The sequence below is a fragment of the Synchiropus splendidus genome, chromosome 3, assembly GCF_027744825.2.
Source record: "Synchiropus splendidus isolate RoL2022-P1 chromosome 3, RoL_Sspl_1.0, whole genome shotgun sequence".
Classification (NCBI taxonomy): domain Eukaryota; kingdom Metazoa; phylum Chordata; class Actinopteri; order Syngnathiformes; family Callionymidae; genus Synchiropus; species Synchiropus splendidus.
The window spans coordinates 21,507,179-21,522,300 of NC_071336.1; the positions used below are offsets into that span (position 1 = coordinate 21,507,179).

A 15,122-nucleotide genomic window follows, 5' to 3' on the forward strand; every position below is an offset into this window, starting at 1 on the left:
TAATCTGAAAACGCGATCATACAATTCACAGATGGACATTTGTGCTGGCCTATATGCACGGACACACACGCCTACACACAAACCTTGCTGTCTATTGTTAATGAGTTCTGGCCAGGACTTTCTGAATTGTGTGCTATTCCCCACTCGATATTAATGCGGTAAAAAAAGTTATCCCGTGTTGTCGCGCCAAACTTTCTTTTTCTTGAAGTTACGAGACTGGACTCCAAAGGTCTTCTGTCACGACTCTGCGATTGATAATAAGTTCACTCCCAGTACTAATACTAACCATTTGTAGCTTCAAAACCAGCTCCAAAAATCTGATCCTACAACATAAGAGATCCAGTTGTCGTCTCCCCGCTTCATTAATATTGTCAAGAACAAGCACTTGCAGCAACAGTTTCATTCCATCCTTCCTCTCTCTCGTCTCTGTTGCCTTTACCTCATCCATCAGTGGGAGGTATGGAATTGATAGCAGCTATTGATTACCTATAGCCAAGGCTAATCGTCGCTAACTGGAGGAAGCTTTGCAGCTATAGCAGCTGTCACTGGCTTGTCGGCGTTTGTGTGTGTGAGTGGGTTGAGACCCTCCAGGAGTTCAGTGGCAGTAAATGTTGGCTTTGTTTTCCCTCTCAAACGAGTGACTTAGAAAGACAATTGTAATGTCCAGATTATGTATTGCGTCTCCTGTGTGTCAAACCTGTGCGAGACAAGCCAGGTTTCACCTCCCACCTACGTGAATATGACCCGTCTGCCTTCCTTTCCTGCCTTCATCTCCCTAATAGGAAATTTGAGCACAGTGTGCCAGATTAAAGCTGAGAATCAATGCCTTGTGAGCAATCATTTCCAGACAAATCTCTTTCATCTTTTCTCTCCTTTTTTTCCTGAGCTTGTGCACTCTTTCTCTGCCATCTCCCTGCACTAACAGGGGGTCCTATGTCATGACATCCCCTTTTTGCTTTTTATCCCTTCCTAATAACGCTCTGGAAATAGAGAGTGGAAAAGGAATGTGACAGAAGGAGAGGAACGGGTGATGGGAAGAAAGAGAACAGACTCGCGCACAAGAAATGGATAGACTGATAAAAATCCAATGAATGATCCCGGGGTCTTGATTTGTGCTTTGATGTAGATGTCTTTGTGCAAATTAGACAAATATGCCGGCTGCTTTCGTCGTCGCCGAGCTTTTCTGATGACGCCTTCTCCTCCTTTTGCAATTTTCTCACAGGAAGGATGTAGCAAGGAAGGCAAAATGAGTGACAAGGTAATTTAGTTGAATAGTAAACAGCAAAAGATGCAGGTAATGCAGTAAACTGGTTTTCAAATGGGTTTAAGCGTGTTGTGATGATATTAAATGTTGCAGTACACAACACCAGGTAACACATATGCTTTACTGATTTATTTATTTCATTATCATTTATTGAAACAAGCTCCTTTTTTCAAATGGTTGTTATGACACGAAAGCCATTCCAAAACTCTACTAAAAAATAACACATTAACTCAGAGAGATAAAAGTGTAAAAGGTGTGTGCTTTCCCACCAGTATGCTTCAAGTAGTCTCTAATATTGAGGACTGGCAGCTTCCCAATTACATTCTCCTTAGAAAATGTGTTGAAATAAAAAGATGGAAAAAATAGTATTCCAACAAAGTCTTGTATAAGTCGAACCTAAAAAAATATTGGATGGAAGCCAAAATTCTCATTTAAGAAAGAAGAACCAACATTATTTTGTGTGTATCGGGGGCCCTTTTCATTATTATCAGACTGCACTGTACTCTTCTATCATTCTGAATAAGTCATAAGATTTAACCAACCCTTTTTCATATAATAAATTGTGGAATCTTGGTCTTCCATGTAGTGATCCTCTACCATTTAAATAAAAAATGAAAGGCGTGTTCCTTGTGTTATAGTTAGATTATGTCCGAAGCATCATTAATATCGGGTGCATGCATCTCTTAAATGCAGCATCACTGAATTTATTTTAGACTTAAAGCAGAAGCTCTGATGGTATGACATGTTGGGGGATGACACCAACACACACACAAACTCACACCGCACACACACACGTACTCGTACCTTGGCTGGGCTTTTGTTTCAAAAGCAGGTTAATGGGGACTGAGGAAGAGGAGCATTGCAATTTTCTGCTCTTTAGGCGCCAGAGAATTCTCCGCAGTGGTAAGAGAGACCAGACTCTTAGTGTAATAGGCATTTTACACCCTCATCACCTCTTCCACACACTTGCACACACACACACACAAACACGAACACACACTCGCCAGAAAGGTGTGGGAGTGTAATAGTCATTCTATGGTGTGTATTGCCAGTCCCCAGAGTGCCACTAAGTGTTAGACATGCATGGAGTCGGCAATGAGACAATCAGCATGCTGAAATTGAAACCTTGTCTAGAGTCACACAGGAGTGGAGGAAGAGCAGCGCGAAAGGAGGACTGACGAAGAGTAAGTAGGGAAATTTAATAAAAGTGTGTCTAAAAACGGCTGATAATATGGGCGCACGAGTACATGAAGAGAGGAAGATGGAGTTTTGAGGAAATGGGAGCTGATGTTTGTTTAATTGCCTCATAAGTGATGACAAAGATAATTATGTCAAAATGAGGGTTAGTGAGCGGCTGTGTCTGTTTTTTTTTTTTTTTTTTTTAATGTGTCTGTGTGTGTGTGCGTCTCCCTGTTGTACCATGGACTGCAGTCCCCTCCGGCCACATCAACTATAGGACACCATTAAAGCCTTACGGTTTGCGTCATATCGGATCATTCAGCTTAATTAAAAGAAGCACACACACAACAGATCCTCGTCTGAAATCATTTTAATTACTCCGCAACTTCCTGTTTATTAATATCTCCGCTTCATATACCTGAGGACATGAAGATGTTTTTCCCTGTGCTGTGTGTGTTCGCTCCCTTGTCTTCTCATTTAATTGTCTTTTTAATGACAATATTCCACTGTGTGCCAGCTGTATGTAATGAGTCAGGGTGTGTCAAAGTGCAGGCCGGAGCTGTCTGCTTGAGTTAAGCTCTTCCTGTCGATTGCAGGAGCCTCCAGCCTATACACACACACACACACACACACACACACACACACATTCAGATGGCACACACTCATTCATATGTGGTGCACACTGTCAGTGAGACAATATCAATGTGGGAGTTCCTGTATCTGACATGAGATTAAGAGGGCCAAGTGGAGGAATGTCGAAGAACTGCCCTGTTGCATTTGCAAGGAGGAGAAAGGACCATCCTGTCACACGCACGCACACACACACACGCAGACGTCCTGTGCTGTAAGTGAGCAGTAGACTCCCTTGCATTATTCACAGTGGCCGAGTGATCGAAGCCTGGTTCAATAGCACTAAACCGGCACACGCTGGAGAGATTTGTCTTACAAAACCTTGACACACACACTCCAGCACATATGCTCTCACACACATTGATTTTTGGTGGTGGGAATCTCCCAGGCTTTGGACGAAAGGCAGGGGCTTTCCCCACCAGAGCCAGCGCACGCACAACAACGTGCACGCACATGACACCAGCAAAATACTGGGAGTCATCTGCCTTTCAATATACAGTTGAGGATCGTTGGAAATGAGCTCAATAAAACAAAGAACAGGTCTGAATTGGACAATGAATTGGACACCAAACCAATATTTAATTTCGGCTGCCAGAAGCAGCTTATCGACTTCTCGTATTGGTGCAAGAAGTAAGTGCTGAGTTTTAAGAGTTGGAACGTGTGGTGATCTCTGTTTATGTTTGTGTACATAAATCGTAAAATAATTGTAACTGCATAAAAAAAATGCTCCTTCATGAGACTCATTAATACAACGTTGTATTTTTCAAGTCAATACATGACATAGTTTTAGATAATAAAATGTGATGATGCCATCAAGCGACTCTAACAGACCATCAGCTCATGTTTCATATTTTTGCCCCACTTTTTGCATTCACAAGCATAATTTTTCCTTGTGAGGAAGTGAAAAAGTGCTGCCTCTCATACACAGTCTCGTGTGTGTGTGTGAGTGTGTTACTCAAGTCCATTTGATTTGTGGCTTTTCAAACACCCACTTCTTCAGTTCTCCTTGTACCTTTAGAGCAGTGGGGCTGCGCACCGCCCCCAGCTGGTGTTTTTGACACATTAACATCTATTGACAAGTCCACACTAGCATGCCTGTAAACACAGACACACAAACACACGCGCACAACACTGTCCCCTGAAGATGTGTGATCAACCAGGCCCAATCCCTTGTAATCATCTGGAACTCCCCTCTCCCTCTTTCTCTCTCTCGCACACGCATGCACCTTCAATCCTGGGTAATGGTTTGGGGCAGAAGGCTGAAGCAGTCGGCTCCTTTCCCTTTTGCCCCAGTGTCTTAAGCTGCCATTGATTAAATGTTAACTGATATACTCGGCCCTGGCAATCTTGTTAGAGCCGGAGCAGGCAGTGCACGAGACAGACGGTTTAGGACCCGCGCCCTCCTGATCAATAGCACAGATAAAGATTTCATCCATCAATGAGCTCCCAAAACAAAAGGTATCTGATACTTGATGAGGCCCGCGGGGACATGATTTGAACTGGAACACGCTGCTGTGATTGGCTGGAGAGCGCAAAAATGACACCTCTAACACCAACACTAAAAGAGAAAAGTGAACCCATTGAGCTTCTAAGTCAATATTTGATGTTAGCAGTTGATTTAGTAAGTTATCAAACCCCCTTTTCAGTGTTACACATGTGCACAGGTGACAGTTTGGTCTTTTTAGTTCTATTAAATTGGTGTCCACAGTTCTCCTTTTATTCATTATCAGGTAAGAAATTTTGTGTGTTCCTCCATGTGTCGTGAATGACCATAAATATCCAAATATATGTCAGGAAAATAGAATCAAAATATGAAAGATAAAGGAGTCATTTTCACACATTGTCATTGGTGCGCCGGTGAATGAAATGTAATCGCCATAAATTCACACATTCACAGTTACATTGACAGTTAAGTCATGACTTTTCCCAGGCGAAGGTTAATCACTCTGAGTCGGTTCGCTGAGGTGTGCGTGTGGACAGGAATACGCCCTATAGTGTGTGAGTGTGCGGGGCTTTATCTCTCTGTTTATGTGTGTGTTTCCTGAAGTGCATACTGATTTAAATCCTCAGAGTGCGCCAAAGGCACCGCAAAATGTCTGAATCGATGTCTGGGCGACCACCACTGTTAAAGCGTATCAATAATGTCCAACTATCTTCTTTCCTTGTTATTGTCATCGGGCAGTTAGGGAGTCCAAGCTCGGCCACAATTAGGACTTAATTAGAAATCGATGCGAGTCATTTGAATATAGATTTTCTGGCTTTTTTTCTCTTCCAAATTGTTCCCATGCTCCTCCTCACACTGTCGACACTGTTGCAACTTTAGGACGAATCAATGCCGGCCATCCCAGTTCATAAAGAGGTGCTGGTGAAAACATGAAGCCAAAGATTTCCTCGGTAACCTTAAGCACAACCTGTTTCACATCCATTTACACGGAACCAGATTATAAATTATAGTTTTACGTTTTCTCAGGTGCATATTTTACCAGCTGATAACCACTTCAGTTATGACAAATGAGAGGAAAACTTGCTTTAGTATTTCTGCATTGAAGAATGTTTTTTCTTTAAGGAAACGTGATCAACATGTATTTGTTATTTGAGGATAGAATGTAAACTCACTTTCACCATCAGGTGAATCAACTTCTGGAAGTACTTTGATTTGTGTAGATCAATGAAAAGAGCTTTACTTCTGGGGCTTTTGGCCTTTAATTTAGTGGTCACATTTCACCAGCTGTCCTTGTTGTTAAGATGACCTCAGATAAAATGTATATTTTACTTATATATTGTGCAACAGGTTTTTGCCCGCACCAAGTTTTGTCATGTGATGCCGGAGTATTATGGCAGTGACATAGATGTCCCCTGTTGCTTCTTCAAAACAAAGACAAGAGCCGCATGAATACATATTTTCGTCCGATTCTATATATCCGTCCTCCAACGCCGTGTCTAATTTGTTCAGAGGACACTGCTTTGTTTTTCTGCTCGGCCATTTTAAGAGACTGCTAGCTTTTTAAGTGGCTCATCAGGGGCTACAAGTCTAATGCATGGAAACATGGAGCTTTCTGTTTTCTGACGGCTAGCAGAGATAAGGTAGAGATATGGCTGTTGCACTGGCTCAAATCTAAAACAGATCCTGCTCTGGGGGGAAGAGGGGGGTTAAGAAAGAGGAGAGGAAAAGGGAGGGGTAGAGGTAGCAAGAATAAGGGAATATTGTCAATCCTCTAAGTGTCTGGCGGTGCCTCTCTTTCTTTCCCTCTTTCTCTCATTCGTTCTCTTCCCCTCTCTCCCCTTGGTAATCTGATTTATTTGAAGCATATGTGTGCAGCTCCGTCTTTGTCTGCTTCTATTAGAGCCAGTGGGGGCCCATATGACATTGTTTAGCTGGTAATGAAATGGACATTTTTTGCATGTTTTTTAGAAAGTCAGAGGAAAGGCAACACTCCTCGTTTTACCCGTCTTCAAATGCCATCTCCGGGGCAGTGGCCCCCAGGTCTAGGTGTCAGTGTACGAGACGGTCTACTGGTTACATGTAGTCATTTTTTGGAGATGATTCTGAGCAACCTAATGAATATTTGGGTGTGGAGATATTTCTGTTATTATTCCTGGCTCCTATTGAAGAGGTCCTGCTATAGTCCTCAACACATAATAAGGCCCACATGATGTGCACATTTCTGTTTGGCACTAGCTTTTTAAGCAGTCCACTCATTGTCAGTGTGTAAAGTTATGTGGTAATGGCATGTGTGCGCGGACAGGGCTGAGGCCTGCATAAATGACGGAATGTAGTCATAGCGATAGGCATTATTTAACCACATGATACATGGCTAACAAAGATGAGAATTTTTCAATCGTTGTTTATGCCTCTTGACTACTTGTAAATCAAACTAATCTGTCATTTTCAATGTTTCGAGAGAAAGATATTTGCCTCTTTAGTGAGACAGTCAACTCCCATTCCCAAAGTTTACATTTATTTTAACCCAACCTGCAAAGTTACACACCTTTGTGATGGGCATCATCTGGTTTCCGTCATGCTACCATGCTACCGTATTCTAAATCCCGAGTTGAAGTTCAAATCCTTTTGTCCTGCTGACACTACGCCTGTTACTGTCTGTACAATCTCACTCACAAAAACCTATATATCTGTGATGCCCTCATAAACTTCTATTCATGATGAGAATACACAACCAAAACAACTTACTGCCTGCTAAAATATTATTATTTTTGTTCTCTTTAATTCTTTAAGGATTACAGTTTTGTTTTTGCTGCTTATGAAAACAGATGGTTTCTGTGCAGCTAAAATCAGGACAGTAGCAAAATGGGATAAAAATCGGTTTAAAGTGTTATCTTTTCGGTCGCTGCCCGACATAGCACTATTTTAAGCACACGCGCGCGCGCACACACACACACACAGGCTGCCATTTTATTAGATTCTCTGTTTTCTGGCCTCAAATTAGTTCTCGGAAAATAAATAAACCTTTACTACATGACAAGAAACTCCATCTATCCTGCTGGTATCTTTGTTTACCATTCCAGTGATGGACGAAGCGATTGAAGGATAAATGGGAGCACCGAACAACAGATATGGATGGATAGCTGTGTGAAAAGATATCAAGCTAGATGGACAGATGGATAGATAAATGGATGGATAGTTAGACACATGACTGCGGCAGGGAGATGTTGGGCTGATAGACTTGGGCAGGTATGCCGAGAAACAGCTGCTTTCTTCATTAAGTTCATCTATCGATCTCGGACCCTTGCTGTGCGCGAGAGTGCTCGTCTGTGTGTGTGTGTTTGCGGGAGAGAAAAGGAAAGACAGCAACCTCTGTAGATAAGTGCTGGTAATAGAAGAGAATGAATTCTTATCACAGAGATGGGAAGGCCATTAACCCTGAGCTCCTAGTTCCCTCTGTTTCTGTCTCCGCACCGTCGTCCAACAGTCTGAACCTGACAGGGTCATGTTGGAGAGGTTGTGTGATATTTCCACTGTGTTTGCCACTTTCCCCAACGTGTGTGTACGCGCACGCGCGCGCGTGCCTTCAGCAGCAGCCTATCGGCCAGCTGTTTATAATCATGGGCTAGATAAATATTGGACTGAGGAATCATAAAAGACCAAAGAAAACAGAAAATAGGGGAAGGGACGGGGAGAGATGAAACAGACGAGAGGAATCTTCTTTTCAAATTATTCCTAAATCTCTCGGTAAGCTTGTCGTGCCGCCTACTCTATTCACCCACTCAGCCTAAGGTGATTCAAACTGCAGAAATGCAATATGGCTGTTGTGTAAGATGCAGGTGTTTGTGTGCGCGCACACGTGTGGAGGTGTACAGTAGGTGTGCTTGTCTATTGTATAAAGCCAGGTGTTGTTTCACCGCGGAACCTTTTGAAGCTGTACAGTCGCTGCCAAAAAAAGGTTTTGTAGTCGCTAATAAGGAGCATATAAAGTGCATTTTATTGAATTAAACTGCAGAAACTTATCATTACAAACTTATTAAATAAAAATAAAAAAATACTACCCTCATAAAACACAGCAAGACTAGTTGAAACAGTGTTATTTTGTGTGCTTGAAGTAAAAGTGATTACTAAGGTGGGTATCCAAACGGTATCTATCTCATCAATCACATTCATGTGTTCATATGTTATTCGAATGATTTCCTCATTTTTCAACAGTGAAATAGGCGTGTAGCTCGATGCCTGCCAGACAGTGGTGCAGGCGATTCTGTGTAGAAAATAAAATACAATGAGGAGACTCTGGGAAGTTGTAATTGACAACAACAAAGCTCATTTGAAGCCGCTGACACAAGCGTTTTTCTTTCGTACCAAAGTCTTTTTTTCAGCTTATTCTGTCAGTTCAACTTATTGACATTCGCACCAGGAGCATATTAAATGTGACAACGCCATTGTCTGCCTTGTGGAGACAACCTGAAACAATGGATGTATATTTTTTTGCTGGGGTATTAAGTTCTGGTGTGTTTTTAGGCGAATAAATGGTGACTGTGGGTGGATATGAGTGCATAAATGTGTGTGTTAGTGCATTTGCATGTGGGCTGTGATTGTGAAAGAGAAAATGTGTGTTGTGCAGAGTGTGTGCGTGTGCATGTGTGTAAGTTATTCCCAGGCTCAGTGCAGGAGCTGCAGCCCCTCTCTTCTGGCCTGATGTTTAGTATTTTAGACATGCTACATTAACAACATCTGGTTAAGATCTGAATGCTTGTTAAACGCGCTGAAATTTTGGGGGGAAAGGTACGGATTGAACTAAGGGGGGGCGATGGTGGGATGAGGAGGGAGGGCAGGGTAAATAAAGATTTGAGGGTGAGAGAACAGGAGGGAGGGAGATCAGTAAGTCTGTAAGGTTATTACTCTGGCAGTATTACCACTGGCCCTTGACTGTGTGTGCGAGTGTGTGCGCGCTCCCAACTGTGTATATGTGTGTGTGTAGGTCGGTGTTCTGTTTCAAAGCTTTCCCCTCTAAAACCTAGAGGCCAAAGTAGAGCCGCGCGTGCGGCGCAGTAGTGTGACATCACAGGGCCCCGGTTGCAAACTGGTGCACACACTCGCGCAGAAACTCACAGGGGACATGACCGGAATTGTAGGAAGAAATCAACGTCAACATCACTGTTAAGTAAAGGAGACGCAGCAGTCATGGGTGTTACACCAAACATTAGGGCTGGATTACTACAACACGCACCATATCTATTATTAGTGCCTGAACACGATGATGACATGAATTCATAAAGGCCTTATTATTAATTGCATGAACATGGAGATACACCGCTCGTTGAAATGACAGACATACTTGAACGCTGATAGCCTAAGGTTAAGTTAAAGTAGGAAGAGGATTAGAATTTGACCAGTTTAACATTGTGTTATTATTTTGTGGAGATTGCAAGAGATGGACATAACAGGTAGACAAAGAAGACCATCAATGAGGTTCAATAACATGGACAGGAAGATAGGTGTGATGACCAGGGAGGTTGATGAAGGTTGGTTGAGGCAGAGGAGGATGACTTGATGTCCACAGTTCTACATGACAACTCCTGATGGCTAATGCAGAAAAATTAATTCCATACATCAAAGGTGTTTAAGCAAACCAGTTGCCCTGCAACCACAACCCTGAGCTGCACGTTGGGCTGGTACTTCAATGTTGAAGCCAACATACTACCAGCATCATCATTTGTTTTAAAACTTGGCACACTATTTGTCGTAATTTTTATCAGTGATTTTCGAATGTGTCGTCAATATTGATGCTGTGGGGTGTGTCACGATCATGATATTTCAATATATTGATCAAGGTTCTCATTGTGGAGTGTAACAGCACCAATTTTAGTCGTTCAAACCTATGAGTAGTGTAGTTAGACTCAAGTATTTAGTTGGCAGCAATTACAGCGCCAGCGGATGCCCCCCAATCAGGATACACAATAATATGGAAACAACATTCTGCCCTCTCTTCCGTAATGAACAGCATCACAGTTTTAGAAAAAGCAAATTAGCGGGAACCCAGCTCGATAATGAATGCAGGCATTTTGGATACGATCTGTTCGGTCTTTTTTTTTTTTGTTTTCGACGCCCCGCCATGGCGTTGCTCTATGGTTGTGTGCTATATGACTGGGCAGATAATGACCCGGCCTGGTGGTTATGGGCCCTGAGGGGGAGACAGAATGGGGAGCGACTAGTCTCAGAGCAGGTCATTATACAGCAAGAGGGCACACACACACACAGACACACACACCAATGCAACACTGACGCTACCAACACATCCTCCACTGCCTTCATCTTCCATATGCCACCCCGTATTTCAGACATCTCTTTCCCTCTTTCTCCTGTAAGGGTCCTCACTTGCAGAAAAAGTGTGCATGTTTAAAAAAATAAATAAATAAAGTGGACACTTTTTCAAAGGTCAGAATTAAAAGGCGGTCTTATTTGGCTGATCAGCAGTCACCTAATTACTCTCCTTCACCAACGGTTAAATATAGGCCCGTGTTGGTTTCTGGGTAATCAGACCCCAGGTCTGCGGTTGTACCCCAAGCTCACCGAGTGGCTTTAATGTTCCGCCTGATCCACATCAAAGGGAATTTTGCCAGGCTGCCAAACTCGCACACCCTCCGCTGCTGGACCAACTGTGTTCAAGTGTGTTTGTGTGTGCGCTCGCGCAGAAGTAGGGAGGAAGGTGGCTGTGAAAAGTTCTCCATCCTCTGGTAGCGATTAAGTTGATGTTTGAGAGTCGCTGCGTCTCTCTGACACTCGTACACACACTTGCACATGACAGCTCACATGCAAACATATGCAGTCACTGTCTCACTCACTTGATCAATGGCGCACATCCACTCGAACGCGCACAAACACACACACACTTGTGGTGTGTAACTGTCAGGGTCAGGCAGAGGGCAGACACTGTGCTGATGTATTGAGAGTGCTTGTCTGGGAATGTCCTCAGTGTGGAAACACACACCCATGTACACACGCACACGCACATATTCACCACTGATCTAACCGAAAAAAAGGAGTTAAAAAAACACGCTGATGAGGCCCAGATGATCACCCCTCCTTTCATCTTTTGTTTCGCCCTCATTGCTGTCTCTCATTCGCTCTTCATTGTCTCTTCTTCCTTCCTATCTAGTTACAGGTGGGGTGCCCCCTAGAGGTTGGCAAAGTCATATGTTTTGCATCCCAAAGAGGGATTTATTTTTCTGTTTTTTGTTTTTTTTTCTCGAATTGGAATCTTATTATTATTATATAATTTACTTTGATTCATTAAAACTGTTTTTACATATTCCCAAATGTAGTTCCCAGTTTTACCGTTCCTCATGAAATGCTTTAAAATTCACCCAAAGATACACTAATGTTTATTTTCTTGCAGTGCACAAATGCACGTTTTTAACCTTCCATCGATGTGTTTCCATCTGAACATTTCCTCCCTCTTCATTTTCATCTCTATATGTAATTCCATTTGCACCTTTTGCTTTCCCACAGCCACAAATATAGAGAAAAGATAAGCACGTGATGTGATGCTGATAAACCGGCCTTCATCACACACACAAACACACACACACACACACACACGCATAAACACACACATACGCACAAAAGCCCGTTTTTTTCTCAGCTTGAAGGTAGAGTGAATTAAAATACAAGGATGGAAGCTGCAGCTCCAGCAGTGAAAATTGCAATTTCTGCTGCCTGGGCTCTCGTGCCTGACAGGAGATATTTCATCCCCGTTGTCACCAATGTATTAATAAAACATCAGGAGCAGGGTGCAGTGCTCGTCTCCCCCTCTTCGGCACAAACACACACAGACATACACGAGCACAGTGAGTGTTTCTACATGTTCAAAATATATAACATGTATATAAAAAAACAGTAGTAACTGCTTGTTGTATTAAGTGTTAAGTTTAAGTCACTAGTTTTTCATTTCGGTATATGTGTGTATATCTGTGTGTGTGTGTGTGTGTGTGTGTGTGAGCACCTCCTTGTATATACAGGGTTAATCATATCATGCTTCCATGGGGGGTTTGCAGACCCCTGGTGCTCATGATACAATGGCCAAAGTGATTGTATGCAAATGCAAACTGACCTCACTGCACCCTGTGACTGATTTCTTTGAATATGAACGTGTGTGCGCGTGTGTGTGTGTGTTGTAAAATATGGTTATTAAGGCAGTGCAGGATTGATGAGCACAGCCTTTTTTACACACAAGTCTCATTCTCTGGCAGAGTAAGGGGTTTGTGGTGTAAGAGACACCCCTTCACCCCCCCATTTAGACTACATGAAATTTTTAACGTTTTTTTTTTTTCTTCTCTCTGTGTGAATATGATACTGTGTGTATATGATGTGACGCCTGTGTGCAAGTGTTTCTGCTTGACTTTACATTTGTGTGTGCTATTTCTGTTACAGGGGGTTTGTGTGTGCGTGCATGTGTGTGTGTGTTTGTTCCTGGTTATCTGGCCTCTCTCAGACTGCTCAAAATTCATTACAAAGTGACATCAGCCCAGCCGGAGACAAATGATGGCTGGATGAAAGGGAGCGCTGGGGCTCGGCTAGGATTAGTGTTAGCTTGTGCTGGCGACACATATACACACACATACAGACTTGGCAGTGTGCACAGACACACACACACTTTAATCCACTGGCAGAACACTGCAGATACACAGAATTATCAAACAAGGGGCTGAACTCTTCGAGATGGAAGGCTAATCTGCTAATAGTACCAAACCACACGTGTGTATCTATTTCCAGGTTTGGGTGATTTCTAGCTTGGTGAGTGTTGTCACCATCACTGTTTTAACTTGTTAAGAAATCGCAACTATTTTTTGTTACCTTTTAATGCCGTTTAAATCCACCAAAAGTTACAATAGCCACAGATGGGTCAAAAATATTTCGTTTTTAAAGTCATTTCATGACACCGAATTCTGATGAAGCCGATGGCTTCCCTTATCTTTACACCAGAAGCAAAGGCTGATGGTTGGCATTTTTCTCTCTGTGTTGCCACAGAAGACACTGCTGAGGATGGCGAGAGACCCCCTTGCTCCTCCTCCAGATCTTCCTCTCTCAACCACAGTGACCGAGAGTTGATTGACGGCCGAAGACCTGACAGTAAGTCCGCACCAGCACTGGCAAACACGCACGCCACATCTGAGCTGTGACTTTCCCGTCATCGTCCCTCTCCCAGAAAAGCTTGAGATGTGTTTGTGTAACGTGTGAACGCTGGTGACTCGCCTCCATGTGACCTGCTTTAATCGTTCCCATCTGATAGCAGAAAGAGAGAGTGAGCAAGAAAGAAAGGAAAAAAAGAATGAGCGATAGGGACAAAAAAAGAGAGCGGGATAAGTTGAGTGTTGTGGATATTACCAGGCAATGTCCGGGCCCTAGATTATTTTTTAATCAAATCAGTTTGCGTGCTTGTAATTTATAAGCGCCTTGCATTAATCTTTTCTGGTTCTTGTGCCCTCTCCGATGACATATTAATTTTTCATAAGCTGTGGATTAGATGGCGGGGCTGTGTATATGTTTTTCTAATATTGCATCCCTGCAACCCTTAAATTAGTTTTCCCCCAGCACCCTCCTTTAATGTTTTATTCTATCCTATGTTTTTTTGCCGATTCACTCCTGTCCTCCTTTCCTCCTTGTTGTCAAATATGTGACCCTTTCAAATTTCACAACGTTGAGGAGAGTTTACTGTATGAAAATAGTATAACAGAAATACTATAGTTAGCCGTCGTCGGATCTGTTTGGTGTTTTTGTCATGTTCTTTCTTCAGGTGCACAAGTACATAAACACAAACATTGAGCGTTTTCTCCATGATATTGTGAATGTTTGAATCGACTTCATAGAAAATCCCGAAACTCATTTCCTCTCTCCTTGTATCCAACCAGTGATGTTGAAGGTAAAACCTCGAGCACTCTTTTTGAGGTCAAGCTATGCACCTCTCTCTAATAGCACCTCAGCTACATTGGTAAATACAACTCACTTCAAATCAGAGCTGTCATTAAGTGCAGCGCTCAGCACTGCCATCATCGGGCATTACTCCAAATAGGAAACACGGGCAACATGCGACAATGATTTTTGGTGTTTTCATTTTGGAGGGTGAGGTAATCTATCTGCTGGGACGCTGCGGCTCGTGGTGGCCCGGCTTTGTTGGATTTGATTTACCCAAATAAGAATTCATATGGCCTTTTTATGTATGAGATGGAAATCCATAGCTGGGGATGAATATTACATGGGGTCTTGGTGCTGTTTTTTCTTTCCTTTGTCATTGCATGGGGTCCACTGCTGTACCCCACCTCCGCCCTCATCTACGTAGACGCCTTCCCATATCTCCTCCCTACCTCCACCTCCTCCAACTGTACCTAGCTTCATAATGTGAGGCTCAATGAGGCAGAAGGAGAGCTGAGTGTGGCGGGGGCCTATTAGTCTTGCTAGTCATCTATCTTTCAGCTCTATCTCTCTGACAGGACCGTCTGACGGACTGGCGGGGAACCACCGTCCATGCATTTACTGTCGCATATTACCGCCAGCGCCATTTAACACCGTCACACACACATGCAAAAAGGCATTCCACTGCCGCGT

The 15,122-nt window shown here is 43.0% G+C and overlaps 1 protein-coding gene across 3 annotated transcripts in view; it reads left to right on the forward strand.

Moving 5' to 3' along the window:
* zfhx4 (zinc finger homeobox 4) overlaps positions 1 to 15,122 on the forward strand; it is a 77,143-nt gene that overhangs the window by 45,170 nt on the left and 16,851 nt on the right. For 2 of the 3 annotated variants that reach the window (XM_053860675.1, XM_053860674.1), the window contains exon 7: positions 13,548 to 13,649. The exons of the other annotated variant lie outside the window; for it this stretch is intronic. In XM_053860675.1, coding sequence (XP_053716650.1) covers positions 13,548 to 13,649 — 102 coding nt within the window. The remainder of the gene's footprint in view (positions 1 to 13,547; positions 13,650 to 15,122) is intronic. 3 annotated transcript variants of the gene reach the window in all.